At 35.0% G+C, this 21,110-nt stretch overlaps 1 protein-coding gene across 7 annotated transcripts in view; it reads left to right on the top strand.

Moving 5' to 3' along the window:
• The window catches only part of RALGAPA1 (Ral GTPase activating protein catalytic subunit alpha 1), a 130,008-nt gene that overhangs the window by 19,731 nt on the left and 89,167 nt on the right, over window positions 1–21,110 (top strand). For 5 of the 7 annotated variants that reach the window (XM_054276115.1, XM_054276114.1, XM_054276116.1 and 2 more), the window contains exons 9-17: window positions 4,657–4,865; window positions 5,219–5,458; window positions 7,596–7,784; window positions 8,265–8,405; window positions 10,601–10,749; window positions 11,978–12,107; window positions 12,818–13,055; window positions 15,246–15,407; window positions 19,623–19,763. In XM_054276115.1, the coding sequence (XP_054132090.1) occupies window positions 4,657–4,865; window positions 5,219–5,458; window positions 7,596–7,784; window positions 8,265–8,405; window positions 10,601–10,749; window positions 11,978–12,107; window positions 12,818–13,055; window positions 15,246–15,407; window positions 19,623–19,763 (1,599 nt within the window). The remainder of the gene's footprint in view (window positions 1–4,656; window positions 4,866–5,218; window positions 5,459–7,595; window positions 7,785–8,264; window positions 8,406–10,600; window positions 10,750–11,977; window positions 12,108–12,817; window positions 13,056–15,245; window positions 15,408–19,622; window positions 19,764–21,110) is intronic. The other 2 variants (XM_054276119.1, XM_054276117.1) reach the window with 1 other exon arrangement.

The following is a 21,110-nucleotide window of genomic DNA, read 5'->3' as shown; positions in this document are numbered from 1 at the left end:
TATCTGTACTGAATCAGTGTTTGGATTATACAGTGCTTGTTCACCTGTTTGACAGGGCAAAGTTAGGTTTTTGTGCAGACTGCATTTTATCAAGAGCTTGCAGTAGGAAAAAAGAAGCTTGGGTGTAGCACAGTCTTCCAAGCTGATGGTGCTAGAATGTATCTTTCCATATAGAGAGTGGAACGTTCAGTGTTTTCTAAGCAAACCTGAGTTTACTCAGAATTTTAGCCCATTTTAAACCAGAGTGTTGTTTGCAAATCTTGATTTTGTTCTCTCAGGTTTGCATGCATCCATGCACATGTTGGTTGTAGGCCAACAGAGTTCAAACTCCTCTTTGCAAAGCAATACCTTGTACACAGGCTTTAAGTTACCATTTCATCACTTGAGTCACACAGTCACATCACCATTCATCTTATCTGCTGATGCAGCATCTCAGAAGGACTCTCCAGAGTAGTGATCTCCAGGCACAATTCCATATTCTAAAATTGGACTGTCAGGGAAGTTTGTTGAAAAGGTCTTAGCTTCTTCTGGTCCATGTACATTTATTTAGATTTGAGAGATGGTTGTGTCAAAGCCATGTTCTCTTGGGAAAGACAAACACTGGGCTTTCTCATCTACAGGAGAAGAACCAGTATAAACACAGCCATAAGTAACAGTAGAATAAGAGTTTTTGTGCAGATGCCGAAGAAGTTGAGTGATAAAGTAGCTACAAGAGGGACAGTAAGCTGTGCTGAGAAAGCAAACCTACTGTTGCTTGATGCTCCAGAACAAGAAATATGGAAATGCTGTTTTTCTTTCTGTGAAGATCTTGATTGAGTCTTCCATAGAAGTGTTACTGTAGTCCTCTGTTTTTCTGTGAATGATAAACAAGAAACTTCCAAGGTCTTAGTAAAGAAGAGGACAATGAGAAACAAGAAGTGTGCGCAGATCCCAAGAATTACTGTGAGTGCCTTAGACTGTGCACAGCAAGCAACTATAATGAGGAGTTTTGGAACAATACAGTGATGAAAACAACATAAGCATTGGTAAGTTGAATAATTTTTTCTCCTCAAAGGTGTTCTTCTCTGGCATGCGTCTTCCCAACCTATTTGAAAATAATCCTGTGCTTGTTCTTAATTTACAGCATTGAGGCAGAAGGCAGGGCAAACTTGGGCACTGAGCCTTCTGCTAAGAACAGTTCTCATGCTACTGGTGTAATGTTTAATTTAGGAGAAGTCATGAGGTACAAATCAGAACAGTAGTTTCAGTAAGCCAGCATTGATACAGGGCTTTACTGGAGACAGTATGCTGGACTGAGATTTCTTTCCTGATAAGTATGTTGCCTACAGCAACAAGCACCAAGCATTCCAGTTACAAGAAGGCTAAGTATTGTGGCTCCTTCAAATTCTTAAGTATTGGAGACTTAGAAGAGGAATACAGCATTAGAAAAGCCTATGAGATTGTTTTTTGAGGAGGGTTGGGTTTTTATTAAGTTTGGTTTGGTTTTGTTTAGAGGTTGGTTTTTTTTTTGCTTTTTTATGTTTGGTTTGGGGTTTGGATTTTTTTTTTTGCCTTAGTGTTTCTTTTGTTTGTAAAGTCTTTGTTAAGTATCTGTTGAGATTGAATTAGAAGTTGTTCAGTAAGAGCTACAGATATGACAGTAATATTCCAGGGGCATTGCTTCTTTTGTCATAGTTATGTGCCTTTCTGTGCCATTTCCAAGCCATTTAGATAGGCTCCTTCATTTACAGGGAGACACTAATGTGGGCTGTCCTACAGCTATCTTTAGCTCTTCATTCCTTATGAACCCTTTATTGTCTAAAAATTAGGCATGGTCAAAGCTTACAGGTGTGCAGTGTGTTTTTGCTAGCCTGTTCCCTTTCTACCCTGTGTATGTCTTCCACCACCTTCAGCTTCTTTTTCTTTTTGTCATCAGCTCACATGAGGTTCCCAGAGGGGGAAGGGTAGGGGCTGGGGAAAGCCCAAAACACAACAGAAAGAAAAAATGGAAAGTTGGGGGAAGGGAATATTTACTCTTGTGCTGTTTGAGTCCATCTAACAAGCTCTCTTTTGCTTTGGTTTTATGTCTGTGTTCTCATCTGAAGCCTTGATACCTTCTTCCAAGATGGACAGAATTTGAAAATACATGAAGAGCTGGAAGGAGGATACATTTGAGGAGCAGCTACAGCACATAATGCTGTTGAGACATGTTAAAGAAAGAGGATGTTCTGAGAGGCTATCATCAAACAAGGAGGAGACAGAGTGCTGCAAAAACATGTTTACTGCATGTTTAGTCCTTCTGAAAATACTGCCAGTACTGCAGCCTTTGTGCTCTGCTGAATGCTAGTAGATACCAGAGAGAACTTTTTCTATCTTTAAATGCTGTGCTACCAAGCATTTACTTCATTTTTCACAGATTATACTGTTACACATGCTTGTTTAAGATACCTTAATTTTAAATTTTCTTACTTACCTGCTGCTTTCCACAGAATGAAAACAATGTACTGGGGTTTCATTATTTGCAGTAAATAAACCATTTGTAAATTTGTCAAAGAGTATTCTGTGTGTTTGTTATGTACTTAGGTACATGGTACACAGGAATCATGGGTTCTTTCCTTTAAAAATAATGCTTTCACTGAAAAATGTGGATAAAGTTTTGAAGTTCTTACAGGAAACATTCCTCAGTTTAGCAGCATCATGATGGGTCTATCACTGCTTATGTATGTGGCTTTTGAAATGCCACTGAGATAGACCAGTGTGGATATCCTCAGTGCAGGTGCTGGATCTTGTGTATTTGTAATAGTAACAGGGAAATCTTTACAGCAGTCTGGCAGACACACTGGGTGCACTTTAGATGCCTTAAAAAGGCAGTCATAATATAATTGCTTAGACAACAGTTGATTATTTCTTCACTGCTGTCCGGATTTGTCCCTCTTGGATTCTAACATCATAAACTGGCAAAGTTACACAGGATCCTTTAAAACAACTCTTAACTTAGCTTTTGGAAAATACAGTCAGGCAATACTTTTGTATTGTTCAGTGTGACTTTTTAAAATCTTCTTTGACTCTTATCATTAGTATCCTTTAACTGCTTTCTGGTTGGCCTGTAAAATCATGGAAAACTACTCCCCTTGTTTATGTACTGCAGGCTACAGAAGAGTTAAGGCAGTGCTGACACAACCATCTCTGTTCAATCTGTATGGATAGGACCATCATTTTGCCATGCTTCCATCTTTTTGCTAGTTGTTTTTTTTTGTTTGGATTTTTGTTTGTTTGGTTTGAGTTTCTTGGGGTTTTTTTTACTGTCACTAGATATAGATCATGGTACTGAAACACTAGCATCAGGGTGTCCTGAGAGCACGTATTATAATCGGTCCTCACACAAATGTTTGTCTTTTTATATTGGAGTATATCTCGTATTTACCCCTGTAGGACTAGGACTACGGTGGGTTGGCATACCACTTTCAGAGAAATGTCATTTGCACTTGAAAGTGTCATTGCTGCTTCAGGTTGATGATGGTAATGCTGAACTATTCTGCACCATGTCTTGGGCTGTAAAAACTAGAAATGCTATTTTGCAGTGTTAAGTCACAGAAAAATGCACAATTAAAAAATGCTATCCATGTGTCCTCCCATGTTTGTAGTTCTTTTACCACATATGTCCATTCCATCCACATTGGGTTAAGTACTGTCATGGTTTTTTCTGAAGCAGATTCAGGAGTACCGATGACTCTAGCACAACAGAGAACCAGAAAGGCTGAACAGTTCTGAACCATCATGGGATGGTGAAAATGGAGTTGTCAGCTCTAGTCCCCAAACAATCACAGTTCCTGCCAGCTGATGTCCCCCTAAGCATCCTTCATTACATTCCTACAAGCCAGTATAGAAGTTATTGCCTCAGAGTCATCTTGCAGCTAAGTCATAGGAAAACATGCGTGCCTGTGGTCTGGCAGCAAAGTCCAGCAAAATTAGCCTGTGCAAATGGGGCCCTAGGTGAAGCTGTAAAGCTCATATGGCTTTGCAGCAGGATTTCTCTGTTCTATTCATCTTTATCCTTTTGCAGGGCCAGAAGAGGCTGTGTTTATTGCATTTGCATTTTGGAATTATATATCTCCCACTGTAGTCACGATGAGATTTGTCAATATATTAGTTTTATATGAAAATAGTTTTCTTGTATAGGTCATAGTCTAGTTGACAGTTATTTTGCTATTTGCAACTTTGTAATTTTCAATGAAAATTTGAACTAGTGAATTTGCTGAAGTTTATCTTTAAATATTGAGTATAATGTAGTTTGAAAGAACTTGAAGATAATGAAATGTGTTTACTTACATAGAAAAAAATGTAAGCAGAAATGTAAGGCTATAGAAATCACTTTCAGATAAAAAATTAAAGGTTCCACATAGCAGAAATAAGTTTCTGGCTTTTGGACCAGCAGTGTTGTCTCCCTTCAGGAGAAAATTCAAGTGTTTTAATGTCTTACATTTTGATGTCTTATGTGTTCTTGGCAATTTCTCTGTTGCATCCATTCCCGTGCATCTTGGAATGAGTGGTGCAACAGTGAATGCAACAAAACTGCACCTCTGAAAGTTCATGTGTATTGGTTATGGTCCTAGGATTTCTTTCTTATGCAGATCTTGCTCTCTGCCTATATTTTAAAGATGTTGTATTTTCATACAGATATACCACAAATGAGACCAAAGCCACACTACGTAATAGTTAAGAAAGATGCTGAAACCAATGAGGCAATCTATTGCACAAAGGAACCTTTCATTAAGGCTCGTGTTATTGTCATTCGATGGTTGGTGTCTTTCTGGCTTGAGCCAAAACCTCATACAGGACCTCATATTCCTGGGATGGAAGGTGAAAATGTGCCAAAGAATATTCAGGTAAAACCAAATCCACAAAAATATATTTGTTTTCATGTTTTTGGTTTAATTGTTATGTCAGCAGTATGCTCCTCTCCAATAATTACGACTAATGAAAAGTTTAAAAAAAAAAATTTCTAAACAAATTGTATGTTTATTAATTCCATTTGAAAGTACCTGCAATGCTGCTTTCTTTTTTCAGATTTTGTGATTTGTTTTTAATCAGCTGGACGTTAGAAGCCTTAAAATGCAGTAAATCCTTTTGTTTGTTTGTTTTTTCTTTAATTATTTGTGCTGTTTAAATTATACTTTAATTGTATTGATTTATTGCTGTACTAAAAATGAACTATGGAATATTTTAATTTTTTTTTCAGAGAGCAGCTGCTAGCATGGCTTCAAGGGAGGACAGCAAAAATGACAGTACTGATAAGCAGGATAGAAATGCAGAACCAGAACAATCTCATTCTAATACAAGTACTCTAACAGAGAGAGAGCCAAGTTCTTCCAGCCTCTGCAGTATTGATGAAGAGCATTTAACTGATATTGAAATTGTCCGGAAAGTCTTCTCTTCTAAAAGAAACAATGTTAATTTTCTAACTGAGATTTTTCGACAGGTAAAAAACTCTCTTTAGAATGCAAGAATCTTGATTATTATATTGTATATTTTTATTATGTCATGATTTTCTTTGAAGATCGCTTGTTAAGCAGAACATTATACTAAGTTACAGGTGGTTTTTGTCATCCTGCCTTCAAAAATCAAGAAGCTAACATTCTGAGATACTTTCTCTGTAGAATACCCCTAGTTCCTAATTTTTCTAATTTTATATCTTTAACAGCTAGTTTAGCAACATTTAACTTGCACTTCACAGTTCCCCATAGACAAGAATGTTTAATCTTTTCATATATCAACACTGTAGGTATTAAAACTCACAGCCAACCAGATTAACATAAGCCTCCTGTGGGAGTCTGCAGCTGTTACAGAGCTGTTTTAGGAGCATCTGAATGTCTTTTCCTTGATAGTGTTCATCAGAAGAGTAGGACAGATGGCTATAAAAGGTAGCAGCTTCTGTTTCTGACTTCACTGCAACCAGAAATGTTAGCTGAGCATACTCAAAATAGTATTTCTCTACTGGAAGCTATTAAAACAAATTTAAACTGAGAACATATGCCAGAATATGGAGTCTTTATTAATAGTAATTTAAGAGCTCTGTCTGGGAGAATAGAATAAGATAAACTTTCTTTATGGCCCATGCTATAGATCAAAAGACAAACAGATTTCTGAATAATAGTAAAGAAAGATATACTAAGTTTCAAGTTAAATGCACAACACTAATTGCTTTAAACAGCAGAAAGCTGAACATTTTAAAACTTGTTTATCTGGATGAAGTAAATATTTTTGAATGAGGCAAGTAAATGTCAGAAGCTTGTCCACATCCCTTGTAGTCAAGAGCTTGGACGCATTACTGAAGGACATAGCAGAGTTTTCCAAATTCAGCTGGCACTCAAGGGTTTACAGAGTCTGAGACATTGAATGTAGAATATAAATTATCAATGGTCTACTTTTCATTGTCCCCACAGTGAAAAGAAGCAAAGACAATTTTCTCCATTCTTTTCAAAAGTCAGTCTGTGAGTTTATGTAGATTATTTGGATTTCATGTTCAATGGTGAAATCTTATTTACATCATTATTTAGCCAGGAGTTTTCAGTGTAAATTAATTTCTAATACATGAGATGTTTGTAATGTTTCTAAAACATGAGGACTAAGTTATTCCTGTCAAGAGGAGGTTTCAGTGGTACTGAGTGGTGGAAAGATTGTCTGTAGAGGACAAGTTTTATGCATTTTGGACTTGAGGGTACAAAAAAAGTGTATGAACTTGCAGGAGAATGTTAGACTTGATGAGGAAGTATATGACTGAACTTGTCAGTTTAATCCTGTAACACACAGTTGAGTTCTTTTTAGTGTGATAATGGAGTGAAATCTCTGTTTCCAGAGTGAGCATACTACCTGTGTTAACTGGGCCCTCCTTAAAGACATGGGCAACTGGTTTTCATCAGTCACAGCTCAGATCCTGTAAAACTGGGTGTTAGTGTAGTTTATCTGTTCTTCTGAATTTATAATGAGGGCATCATGGTCTTTGGTAAGTTTCTGGTCTATGACTAGTTGTTATCAGTACAGCCAGTACAGAAAACCTTCTGAAGAGGGCACTGATCAGCCATCACACCAACTCAAATGCATGATTTGTAGAAACCATAATAATGAAATCTTTTCAGGGAGTAATTCACTTTAAGGATACTGTTTTGTAAAATCTTAATTAGCTAAAAATAAGATAGAAGACTACCAGTGTTGTGTGTCACTTGATTTTTTCTCAGTCATTTAGAGCTGGTTTGACTCCACTTTTCCAAATCCTCTGAATGGAAGGATGTTGTAAAAGAAACTTCTGCTCATGTGTTTTATGTATTTTGATGTGTGTTTGGTTTAGCAGGCTAGGTGCTAACTAGATATACCCATATGGATTTTCATCTCTTTCAAAGTATTTCTTGATAAGCTTTCTTGTTTAAATCTGGGTTTTTTTCATGTTTTCAGTTTACATATTAAGAAAGTGAGCAAACATTTAGGTTTGTCAATAGTTTGAATACGGGGATCCAACAGTGGCTTTTTCCACCTTTATGTCTTAGAACTTGCACATTATAGAGCCCAACTTATTTCACATATTGTAACAGTGGTTTTTTTCTTTCTTTTTCTACTTGCAGGCATTTCTGTTGCCAATATGTGAAGCAGCTGCCATGAGGAAGGTAGTGAAGGTGTATCAAGAATGGATTCAACAAGAAGACAAACCTTTATTTATGAAAGAACCTGAAGAAATAATGCAGTGCACAGCTGTAGATAGTGATGAAAATGTTGACCATAATTCTTCAGAGAAAGGAAAAGAAAGAGAAGAGGTAAAATGTTATTGGTTAATATTTGTGCATTAATCTGCCAGTAGACAGAGACATGGCTTCCTTGATAGTTTATTTGTGGTTTTCTTTGGTGTCAGAGCATTTATTGGGGAAAATCAATGGTAAAACAATGTATTGGATGAGCTACCAATTTTATCCATTATCTGTAGCTTTTTAATGTGCTTAGTTCAATTTAAAATTTCATATTATTTTGTGAACTGTTTTCAAGATGTGGATTATACAGTATGCCAACTATCAACTGTGTAAAAATTATATACAAATAAAAGGATGACAAAAATAGTAGTTACTTCATTCAGTTACTTTAAGATAATTGCTCCAAGACTCATGAAATATTGTTGTGTCTCAGGTGCATTTGTCTGCTGTTGTTTATTATTTAGTACCTATTATATAATTTTTCCTTTAATATAAAGCCAAAACACTTGTCTAAAACTCTGTGGAATTTTAAGAAAAAATATTTTTCAGGAAAAAGGGATGAACTCCAGTCATGGAGTTAGAAATTCAAACTGGACAAGAAATGGCTGTTATGAAGACGCTTTGCATAAAACATCTGAAATTGATTCTGAAGAACAAAATGTACGAGCTGGAGTGCAGTCAGTATTGCAGGTATGAAACAGACTTGGTATTTAATTTTATCTAAATTATCTATCTGAAATTACCTAAAATTCTTGTTATCAGCACATAAAGAGTGGAATGTAGTGCAATACTTCTGCCAGGGAATCCTATGCATCTCTAAAGCATCTCTAAATTTTAAAAATATTTTATATGCAACAAGTATGATGATAAAGGTTAGACAAATGACACTGGTTCACTATATCTTTATTGACCTGAAGTAGGACAATGTATAGACCAGTGCTGGGTAACACAATAAAATGAAAAATTAATTTTGCATTGGATCATGCATTGTCCTCTGCATTATATTAGAGAAAAAATAATCCTTGTGCTACTGCAACATCTTCAAATAAATATAATTAAGCTGTTATGAGAATATTTAGAGGCTTTTTACTTTTACACTATTGGTCACAAAAGCCTAAACATCCAATTCTGTAGTTTTTCTAATCCTATTAATAAGGTGTACTGGGATATTTTTTCATCTTTTTCTGAATTTACATCACGTTTGAAAAGTTTGCTGAGGCACCATAACTCTCTGGTGATATCATTAAGGAGAGCAAGAGTTGCAGTTGTACCCTAACAAAAGTTTTCTAATAGCTTCTAGGCAGTTTGACAGGGTAGGAATCATGTTAATTTCAAATGTTTAGCAAAATGCTTCACTGAAGGTGAAGTTGTGGAAAATTGGGAGGGTATAATTTGAGGGTCTTTGAAATGCTCTTATGGTTATAAAGTGTGTGCATTTTATGTAAATGTGTGTGCACATAAATTCATATAGATGAGTATATTACTCTACCCTCCATAATATTCTTATATCCAGCAGAAAATTGATTCTGAACAAAATAAAGTAATGTGCATTTGCCACTTTACTGTATTCACTTCTAATGTGTGTGACCATGCTAAGTAAAACTCATTTTTACTACAGCTTGAATAATTTTAGGAATAGTTTTCTTTTGTACTGTACACTGTTATACATATAAATAAACTCTGCAACTGAAATCACTCTTAAATTCAAATACATTAAAATAATTTAAGCTTCATAATCTTTGTTTTCAGCAACATTCTAGAATATGAAGTGTTACTGAGAAAAGAAATACGAAGTATCTGTATCTGTTTGCAGTATACTACTAAGGCTTACACATCTGACAATGTCTTGAAGATTATCCATGTTGAAGTTTTTTAGACAAAGGTTCATTTGACTGCCAAGCATCTTTTTTTTTTAGCCTGAAACAGAGTCAAGACATCATTCTAACCAAGTACCATGTCTCATTTTGAGAGATTTCCTGACTTGGAACCACGTTTGATTTTCCCTGTGAATCAATGATCCAAGACTTCTGCCTTGAGTTTTTTTCCCATTTTATGCTTGCATAGACTTATTTCTAGGCATTTAGAGTAGGTTAGGTTAATTAGTTGAGGCTAGTGAATGTAAAAGTGCATACTAATAGTTTTTAATTATTAAAAATCCAAAGCTTTCAGTAGAAGGAAGTTATGACTTAGGGACCAATGACTTCCTGTACATGTTAAAAAAAAATTAAAAATCGAAGTCTGAGATTCAAGTGCTTTCTAAACTTACATAAAAAAATAGTAACACTTCAGTAACTGCTTCTGTAGCTCCTACAGTGTCCCTGCCTACTTTTTTTCATAATTTTCATTCTGAAGGCCCTAATTTACTGCCCACTGAAGTCAGTCACTTTCAGGAAAGTGTCCAGTTTCCTACTATGGGTAAGCCTTACTGATCCCAGTGGGATGAATGCTTTAGTTTCCCAGAACATAATGCAGACTGTGTCATGCTGAAGCACACACAGTGTACCAGGACTATTTCAAGCAGTTTACCATATATTGTACTAGTCAGTTCCTGGCTTAGAGGTGGAACTTTAGTGCAGTGGACTTCTTACTGGGACATTTTTTTCCATCATATTAAACTAATCATATGAGTAGTTTGTTGAATCATCTATGAGAACAAAAATATACAAATAAATTTTGTAGAAAAAATGGGGAAAAGATCAGTCTCGTTGTTGCTTAATCATTACTTCAAAATGACATATTTAAACATGCACTTCTGTGTGCATATGCAACCTTTTCTTATAAAGATTTTCTGTTATAGATTTTTTTTCTTCCTGGTTCTACCAACTGAATTGCTGGAAACATCAAAGTGTTTCAGGATCACAACATCCTCTCTTTTCTGTTTACAGGTTTTTATAATAAATTCTTCAAATATATTTTTTCTTGAACCTGCAAATGAATTTAAAGTTCTGCTGGATGAACACACTGATATGTGCAAACGCGTTCTCAATATCTACCGCCACATGGTTGTCCAAGTGACTATGGACAAGAAGACATGGTAAAATGCTAATGCTTTTATCTTAGATTATTAGTTCACAACACAAATGTGAAAATTTACTTGGTAGTAAACACGGTAGAGTGGTATTGGTTATATGAACCAGTTCCTCTAAATCAGTAAATACACAAACTTGAACACCACAGACAACTTAGCGCAGGGGAGGTTATCTGCTTTCTTAAAGCTTCTAGCAAGCTCCTAGTTAATTTGTGGCAGCTTAGACCTCAGTGCAAAAAGACTAATCTGAGATATACAGACTGTTATTAAGGAGCTACTGATGATTTTTTGCAGAGCATTTTGCCCATGTATCAAAGCATTAAAATATTGAAACATATGAAGCTTCACAGCCTTATTTAAAAATAAACACAAAAGCCCCAGACAAGCATGGATAATTATTGCAATCACATGTGTGTTGTTCTTGACCTGTAATTGTATACAGGAGTCTGTGTACTGTGTAACTGTGTCACGCCTTTCCAGTTCTTACAGTGCCTAGCAGGTATAAGAGACCCTGCTTTAAAGGAATTTCTGTTATTTCCCACTCCTTTAAATAGTAGTCTGTGATCAGGTGCTATATTGCCACCATTCTCCATTGCAAGGAAGAAGTAGCAAGGGGATTTCAAATGTCTGATTTATTCAGTTTTATCTTGACTTTATCTTCAATCTGTCCTGAACTCTGGGTAAGTAAAGCTGGCACTATGTGTCGTGTAAAGCTTGTCTCCTCTTTTGAGGGGCCAATTTAGCTGGCCACTGGGAAATTTGGGAGTGATAATAGTAAACAGATTCTACTAGATTGGTATTTTCTTTCCCAGTTTCGCATCAGTGTAAAGAAGTGACTGTAGATTACAATGACAAAGATTGTGCCATGCAAAATAATTGGTGAAGTATGTTAATGATAATATAAAATTACAAAATCTGTAATTAATGGAAAAAGAAAAAGCTCAGATTGAAAAGACAGTTAAAACTTTCCCTCTAATTTCAGGCTATTGAAGGTGATAGCAATTAAATTACTTGGAAGAAAATACTACAGGGCAACAGGGATTCCTCACTTTTAAGTGTAAAAAAAGATTGGAATAATTTCTTTTGCAATAATCAAGTTAGGCTCTTTGTAATCGTTATGACATTTCTGGAATGTATTTGAGCAAATAAGACTTGATTATTACTTTTAAAAATACCTTGGTATATACAGAGGTATGACAAAATGGTAACTCTTAAGTTTAATACTGTTTTGCAGGGAGCAGATGCTACTTGTGCTGCTCAGGGTAACTGAATCTGTGCTGAAAATACCACCCCAAACTTTCTTGCAGTATCAAGGAAGAAAAAACTCCACTTTAGCTGGAAGACTTGCAGGACCTCTTTTCCAGGCAAGTAAACATAAATTCACTTGAATTAATTCAGCCTAATTTTCATTAATAGATTGGATACGGTAACCACTGTTGGCTAGTTTGTCATCTTGTATCACTGTTATGTTACCCAGATAATGTGAATGGTGTGGGTCAAAGACCTGGTTACATTTGTTACTTTCTGTAACATTATATTTTAATGACACTGTGACAAGAGTATTTCAGGTACTGTAAAATCCAAGAATTGTTGAGTTGGAGTAACTGGCGAAGATAACTGTCAGTGTGTGCAGTTTTAGCCTGCTGCCATAGCAAAATTAGCTCAAGTCAGCGGGAAATCTTCTGTGTTACCCATGCCTAACTGATGGATTTTTTTATTTCTTAGAGAATTCTGTAATTACTTACAGAAAGCTGTAGCAAATCCTTTCAAAGTTGATAGCTGCAAAGTGCTGTTGTGGTGTGTTCTCAGTGACTAGGATCCATGAAGTCTCCAGTTACTTTAGCAGAACAAAAAAGAATGCACAAGATAATGGGTCAAACCAGTTGTTCCTGTATTTAAGTCAGAATCCTGTGTTAACACTTGATAATTCATTAAAAATCTGTATGTATTGGTGAGGAAAAGAATATCAGGACTACACAGAAATTTCTGTGGCAGTTTGAAGTTTTCTTTGAAATAGTAACATTTGAGTGTTGTCAGCTTATGTTCACAATCCAACTTTTCTCTGTTCTTTTAGACTCTTATAGTAGCTTGGATCAAAGCAAATCTAAATGTGTACATTTCTCGAGAACTTTGGGATGATTTGCTGTCTGTAATGTCATCACTGACATACTGGGAAGAGCTGGCCACTGAGTGGTCACTGACAATGGAGACACTTACTAAAGTGTTAGCTAGAAACTTGTATAGCCTGGACCTCAGTGACCTGCCACTGGATAAATTAAGTGAGCAGAAGCAGAAAAAGCACAAAGGCAAAGGTAAGACAAAATTGTATGTACATCATTTGAATTTGAGCTGGTATTGGGCAGAGGATAATTTTGATCTCACTTTTTTATATACCTAATTAGGCATCTCTATCACTTGAAATAACCCTGTTTCTTTAAGGTAAATCTGCTTTTTTAGAATTGCCACAACATGTTATTTCTGCAAATAGGCACATATGGAATGTAGTTCTTAAAAGTGTGTTGAATTTAAACTAAAATGTTACATCATAGTGGGTTATGCCTTTCTCTTTTTATCAAAGAAATTAAATAGTTGAGTCCCAGTCATAACTTCTTGAAAATAACAAACACTACTCAGCTCGTGAAAACTAAACCATTACAAGAAAAATTGGAATATTGGTCCTAAAATGTTAAAAGATGAAATGTAAGGTGAACATAGCTTTGTTTGGTACTAACTGATCACTAGCCCTTCATGAAGACAGACTTGGTTACAATGGGAGCTTGTGGGCTACATAAGAGAAAGTATCGCTTAATAATCCATGAGTGGTGCCTGTTTTTAAGCTGATTCCTAAAAAATGCATAAAATACTCTGTAAGAGATAATATGGGGAGAGGAGGTGGCTGCTTACAATGGCACAGTTCTGGAATTGGTAAGGGACAGGCTGTTTGTCTTCCTGGATAGAGGTCTGGATTGAAAGTTTCAAAACCTGGATTGTTTTCTCAGTTTGAAGACAGACCTTCTGCTTCATTTTCACTTTTGTAAAACAATGAGCAGTGAAAATGTTCTCCTTTTAAAGGTGCATTGTGATCTAATAGAGAGAGGCAGGATTATATTTAGGGTGTGTAACAAAGATGTAAAAACATGTTATTTTTAGGCTACTTTTTATCTCTTCAGTCAAACCTGAGGGAAAGTGTTTCCTAGTACTATCTTGAGGTTTGTCAGTGAGAAGCAACTTATGTGGATTCCCTCTCTTAAAGAGGATGTTACTATAGGCTTTTTTTTGCTTAAAATATTTCACATACTTCTGTGCCTCATCTTAAGCAGAGTCATTATTCAGCATTTTGTTTTGGTTTCTGCTCTGTGATAACTGGGCAGAAATACATCTCTCTGTAGTTGCCCTTGAGAGGTCATTCCAGACCATGCATTTTTTGTTTTCCTGTACTACACAGCTTTCTTCTTTTTCTGGCTTAAAAAAAAACTAGGTTAAACAAAACAAACACCAAGAAAATAAACAAGCAAAACCCCAAAACAGAGCCAACCTCCCTCAAAAAACAACAACAACAAAAAAAAAACCAGCAAAAAAAAGCAGTCTAGTATAGGATAAGAATGTGTACAGTTGTTTGAATATATACTTTTAAAAGCACTTTGAATCATCTTAGCAACATGAAGAAAGTTTATGTTAACCTTCAGTGACAAAGTTTCAGAGAAAGCCTCCATTAGTGAATGTGAGTTGCAGAGTCAAGTCCAGCTTTAGAATTAATAGATATCATACAAATTCTGCCAAATTTCTTTGCCCCTGCATTTGTTTGCTAATAATAATGAAAATGTTGGACTAATGAACATGCTTTTCCAAAGAGATGCCCTTTTAATGATTGTAATTGTGTCAGTTTGGATTATTAATGAGCTCAATCTGGATAAGGAAATACATTACATATATTCTTTGCTTCACTTTTTTTTTTCCATCTAGCTATTTTTGATAGCTCCTCATATGAGCTGTATTTACTTCCATATAAATGTCAAATCTGAATTTGTTTCATCTTAATCTTACTATAGGATTTTCTGCCAATTTCCAAAGTTCTCTGAGCCTATCATCTAATTTTTTTTTGCTTTTGCATTTTGTGTAAAATGATGTTATCCTTATTTCATGTTCCTCAATGTTGCAAAATTACTTGGAAACCTGTGCCGCCAGTGTTAATGTTTTGAAATGTATAAATTTGTGTATCTTATCTGATAGGAGCAGCAAAGGAAAAGTTACATGTAGTATCAGACTAAAACCTGTGTAAGCCTATTATTTCAGAAAAGAAAATTACAGTAGTTTAATAGCACTAAAATTTCTGAAAAAGTTTGAGTATCCCTCAGAGTTAGTGCTGGCTGAGCTTTTGAATTCATACTTGCTTTGGTAACTTAATTTATTCCATCCAGCTTTAAAATTTTTTGAACTAATACCTCTATCATCTGGTGAAAGCAGAATAGAAGTGAGTTAGATTTGCAATTTTACTTTGGCAGGAGTTGGGCATGAATTCCCAAAGTCTTCTGTTGATAAGTCCTTTTCCCGAGGCTGGAGCCGGGACCAGCCTGGCCAGGCACCCATGCGGCAGCGCAGCGCCACAACCACCGGCTCTCCGGGAACAGAGAAGGCGAGGAGCATCGTGCGCCAGAAAACTGTTGGTAAGTGACATCTGAGAAAGGCTGAGGAATTAATAGCTGACTTCTGCAGCAATGTGGATAGCTTCTTTCCACAAAGGTGTGCTGTCTAGACAAAGGTGTGCTATCTAGAATGATTTGCACATTAGTTAAAGCATAAATTATGCAGCTTTATGTGCTTTGAGGGTAGCTGAATGGATTGTGTTTACTAGAATTACAGTTATTGTAAATGAAAGTAATGCATTTGCTATATTAATTCTTAATGAATTTGATCACATGCTTAAGCTGGATTGGAAAATTGTACTATGTATATGAAGGAGAAAAAAGCTGGAGTGGTTTGAGCTATGGTGCTGATAGGTGGGTAAGAGAAGATTTCTTAAATGTGTGTTTTCATACACTGCAGAAGATGGGTTGAGTACTTTCAAACCATGCAAAGGAGAGTGGGGAAAATATTCATAAGTCTGCATAGTTTATTATATGTGCTGTCTTTTGCTACACACTGAATATTGCAATAATGAAAGATTGACAGATGTGTGCAATTCTCCATTTCTGAAGTCACCTATTTCTGAATTTTATTACTTGCAGATACTCTTTGCTGTGTTATAAATGAGTTATACTGAACAATGCTTTAGGTGAACTCCTCAAAAGAAGACTTATTTGGGTTCATATAATTTTCTTAGACTATGTTAACAGGAACTGGACTACAAATTTCTTTATTCTGTTGTCTTATCTTGATGATCTCAGTGCTGTTGCTTACATGAAGGAAAGTTAAGCTGATTCTAATTTTGTATTTAAAGAAGAACCTTTTAAGGACTATCTCTTACTTCTTTATAGCAGTAGTATCTTTGGTCATTGTGTGTTGTTGCTTCACTGATACTTATTGGAAGTAGGTGCATTCTGACACAATTTTAAAAATTTGGGATGCATATCAGCAGTTGAATACATAATTGTGATAGCTTTTCAGAAATTAACATTTTCTTTCTTTTTCCAAAAATATTTGTAGTTAAAATCTTTAAGTCACAGAGGTTATTTAGGCAAAGTTTCTATTTGACTATTCCTCAAAATTCTCCATTTTAATTTTTTTTCTCTCCTAAGGCTTTTATGTGGGAGAATTAATTGTGCTGTAAGACATACAGAAATGAGAGAAAATGAAGTCCCTACTCCACAATTTCCTGTTGTTTTTGCACATTCAAATGCTACACAGCTTTTCCTCTATCTCATGCTGACAGCACCTAGTTTTCCTCATGGATCACAGATACTTAAAATGTAATTTCTGCTTTTCTGTAGTCTGTGATTAAGTGTAATGGTGATTTTGTTTTAAATCTTAATTGTCTTAACAAGGTAAAGTTCATGTTAAAATTTCTCCTTCACAAATTGTTAATATTTCAGATATTGTGTCAGAAGGTTATGTTGTTTGGTCAATTTATTAATGCTTTTGTTTTGCCACAATTTGAAAGATGGCTATTTATATGATGTTAGCCTTGAAATGACTGGAATTTATCCTAATCAAGCTATATATTGACCTGGTTAGCAGCAAAGTAATCTGATTTTAGTTTCACTGCACTTTAGCTTCCATGGTTTTGTTCCTTTCCTCCAATTATCTTACATATTTGATATTAATAAGCCAAGTTTGCATTACTGCAACCAGTTAAAATTTCAACTCTATTCATGTTGCAGAATACCAACTGTGGACAAGCATCCCAGCATTGCTAGAATGATTCTAAAAGACGATAAATCCAAAAAGAGTTCCCAGAACCAGAATCCCAAACTCCTCAGTTTTTTTAGATGCTAATGAGGAAAATGTTACTAAATGTTACATATATCATAGCCTGAAAATAGTTGTTTGTTACTGCCTCTCTGGTCTGCAAAGAGAGCTGTTCAGCTGTTTTTTAATTTATGCCATAAATTCAGGGTCAAATAATAAAAAAGTGATCACAATAAGGAAAATCTAGTACACTTTGCTGGTCAGATCTTCAGTTTATTATTAGGTTTGCAGGCTAAGTCTGGAATTGAGTCAGACCTTAAATATGTTGCATGATATGTGATTTGAATTACATTCCCTTTGATTGTGAGTAATATATACTCTTAATATCGGAATAGGGGGGATGTGCATGTTGAATATTTTATGGTAAGAAAAAGCTGGAGTTTCTTTTTCATCTGTTTTATGTTGTACACATTTTTGTGTACATCTTTGCACCTCTATTTTTTCAGCCATCATCATGCCAGCACACATTTATTGCTGCACCAAATATGAGTGTGAGTGTTACTCAAGTACAAAATCAAAGCTGTTTTGATATGCAATGTGTACATTTTTAGCTTGAGCTTATTTTAAATAATTTTTGGAAAGGGCCTTTAAGCATAGTATGCATATGGGTTGAAAAATCTGTAAGGTTAGATAAAAGAGTTTTGGCTTAGGCAGCAGGTTCTGGTCCTATAAAAATATTGTGTCAGAAAGAATTTACTCACCTATTGTTCTGCTTTTGTGTAGAATTTACTCACCTTTTGTTCTGCTTTTTTGTATAACCTTCCAATAGTGGAAGGTTATAAACTATCAGACATCTACATGTTCTGATATTGTCTGCCTCCACCTAACTATTTAAGTGAATGTAATATGGTGGAAAAAAATCCAGTCAAATTAAAAGGAACACTTTATGTCAAGATTTGTAATCAACACAGTATCCAATATCAAAAGCTTTATTTATTTAGAATAATTTAGCCTGGAAAAGATCCTTAATATTTACTATGTGGTTTTTATTTTTTTCTCTTCTCTACATTCATTGTAAGATTCACAGTGATGAATGTAATGCATCTAACTATAACTATATCCTGAATTTTATTACTGTATCTCTTAATCAAACTGATACTAAAGCCTTACACATACTTGCCTTTTTAAAAAAAGTTTCTGTCATACAAAGTTTACTACATACAAAGAACATTGCTTCAGTCTTAAAAGGATTGTCTTTCTGAATTGTTTTTCAAACTGAATTTAAAACTCCACTTAAGTTGTGCTGCATTTGTCAAATGTATTTTGCGCTCAATGTGACCTACCCAGGTTATCTGCATGTTGTTGCAACAATTCTTTAACCTGGTTTTGAAGTGTGATGTGCTCAACTTTCACTGCACTCCATTCACGTACATTTGATTCCCATGCAGATCAGGAGCACTAGGATCCTAAGTTTATATTCCGTGTTGTTTTGAAAATATAGAGAGAAAAATTCAGACTAAGTATTGCAGTGACAATATTTATGCTAGATACTCTGAATTTTCCTTAAAGAATTTTATCAGCAATGATTTTAAAACAAGTTAGCAAATTAGCAACGGTATGAAACAAAGTTACTTGAAGCATAGAATATTACTTTTTTAAGAACTTCCGGAGTACTTTGACGTTGAATGCAGTATTAGTTCTTGCTGTGTCTTACTCTGACAGAGAAAAGCAAATGTGAAAGATTCATTTAAATCTATTAGAAAAGCTGCAGATATAACCTTGATTGTAATACCACAATTCTTATGCACATCTTTTATTCTGTAGGACTGTTGGCAGGATGTGAGATATGAAAATGTGAATAAATGTCAGTTTGGCAAGATTTATCCAGTATCAATTAAAAGCCAGACCCCATGGATAAAAAAATTAATGCTTTTCATAGTTAAAACATTTCACTTCAGTAATTTCATTTTTAATGTGGAACTATAACAAGCTTTATTGCAAATTTCTCCACACAGAACTGATCATTTTCTCCTTATGATTTTGAATATCTTTTGGGGAACGTGAATTCAAGAGTATGGGCACATGTGTGATACATAGGTGTGATACATTTTCAGGATAAAATCAAAGGAAACTAGAAAAATACAAATGTAGTACAAGTTACTTTTCCTGCTAAAGAAATCAAATTCAGAGTGCTTCTGGAGTAACTTTAACTTTGATTTTTCAACCCCTGATGCAGTGGGAAAATGTGTTAATTAGCTTCTTGATTTCAAATGCAAAATCTCTGTAATCGTCATAATAAAGGCATTGTTGCTGCTTTACATAAAAGTTGAAAACTCAGAATGTCTTATGTGTCCACTGATTTTTTTTCTTTCTTACAGCTCTGCCAATACCTGCCGTGCTGAAATGTTTTAATTTTTGAACTTTCTTCCTTTTTATCTTTGTTTTCTCTGTTGCTGCTTTTTCTGTGACACAAGCCTTTCATTATAGTCACTCTTCTTTTTTCCTTCCCCACTTCTTTCTTTTCCTTTTTAAAGCCATGAGAAGCCGATCCATTGGTGAATGTGCTCTGCCATCGGCCTATATACGCAGTGCTAAAAGTGCTCCTGTTCTGATCCATACTTCCAAACCCTTCTTGCCTGATATTGTTCTCACTCCCCTTTCTGATGAGCTTTCAGGTAGTGCCACCTCTGCTAATTTCTGCACCCCCTTTATCACTTTTTTAAACCTTCTGCTTTCAAATTCTGCTAAACCATTAAATTTTTCAAAGTAAAAATACTTTGGGGATGGTGGGAGAGGGGAAGAGATTAAGAATTAATATTTTGAGTTTTGTAAGATACCATGCTATTTTACAATTCATTCTGGAACTGTTAGAAGTTAGTGCTGTGCCAATGTTTATTATCATAAAAGAGAAATTTTGAGAAATCTTTCCACTTTTCCAATTTATTGGTAAGCAGTAATACCACATCTGTCTACCAGAGACTACAACTAATCTAAAATTTTTATTTTGGATGAGTGAGGGAGGGAAAGGAAGAAATTTTACTTTAATTTGCCATTTACATCTTTCTGTGTAAATTTTTTTAATTCAGTGTCATAGATGTTGTGTGAACAACCATGATGATACATTTTAGCTCCCATGAAAAAAGAATATGGTATCATATAATATCCTTTAGAGTTTTCCTGTTTTTCATTACTATATAAAAACATGGAAAAAAAAATCTGTAGTGTGGAATTCTCAAGTGTGATGTTTTGGTGTTATTTTCCAAATGATCAATTTTTTAGGATTGTGGTTTCCTCAACATTGTTTGGTCCAGCAGGGTGGTTGGCTACAAGTTGGACAGTAGCTTACTTTGGATACTTTTCTTTGAACAAATAGATTAAACAACTAGAATTAGCACAGACTTCTAAAATACATGTTTTCAGATAAAGTAATTTTTTCCACATATTTCATAGGTATAAATTTGTAATGTGTTAAGGCTGACTATGCCTTTGTATCAATGAGTGGAAAAAAAATGAAGGCACAGTGGGAGGACTGTATATAGCCAAAATGGCATACAAATATAAGGACTTCATGACAATAATATTTTTATGAAAGATTTTTTTTCTTTTCTGTCTCTCCTGCCTGTCTTTGTTACCCAAGAAGTACCAAGAACTGTATCTTCATAATTGTATTTTGTCATTTGTCACGTGTCACAAAATTCTTGTTGTGAAACAGAAACTTGATGCCTTAGTATTCGGCCTGAAAACCTTGTTGAAAAATCAAGAAAGTTCAAAGAACCCACTCTAGACAGACCAAACTTTCACAATGAATAATTACAAAGTATTTGAATACAATTCTTGACACCCCAAACAAAATTTTAAAAAATGCAAATTATATTCAATAAATAATAAAAGTATGAGTGCAAAAAGTATCTCTTCCGAGATACAAGTGATTATAACTTAGAAGATAGAGATTTTATAGGGATGATACGTAAACAACCTATTAGAGAATGTCTCCTACCTGGCCATAGTGTTGTTGGAAATAG

The sequence above is a fragment of the Melozone crissalis genome, unplaced genomic scaffold (genome assembly GCF_028551555.1).
Source record: "Melozone crissalis strain CALT ecotype California unplaced genomic scaffold, PUWL_Pcris_2 ptg000018l_1, whole genome shotgun sequence".
Classification (NCBI taxonomy): domain Eukaryota; kingdom Metazoa; phylum Chordata; class Aves; order Passeriformes; family Passerellidae; genus Melozone; species Melozone crissalis.
The sequence above is the reverse complement of the archived record's forward strand: the minus strand, read 5'-3'. Positions and strand labels throughout refer to the sequence as shown.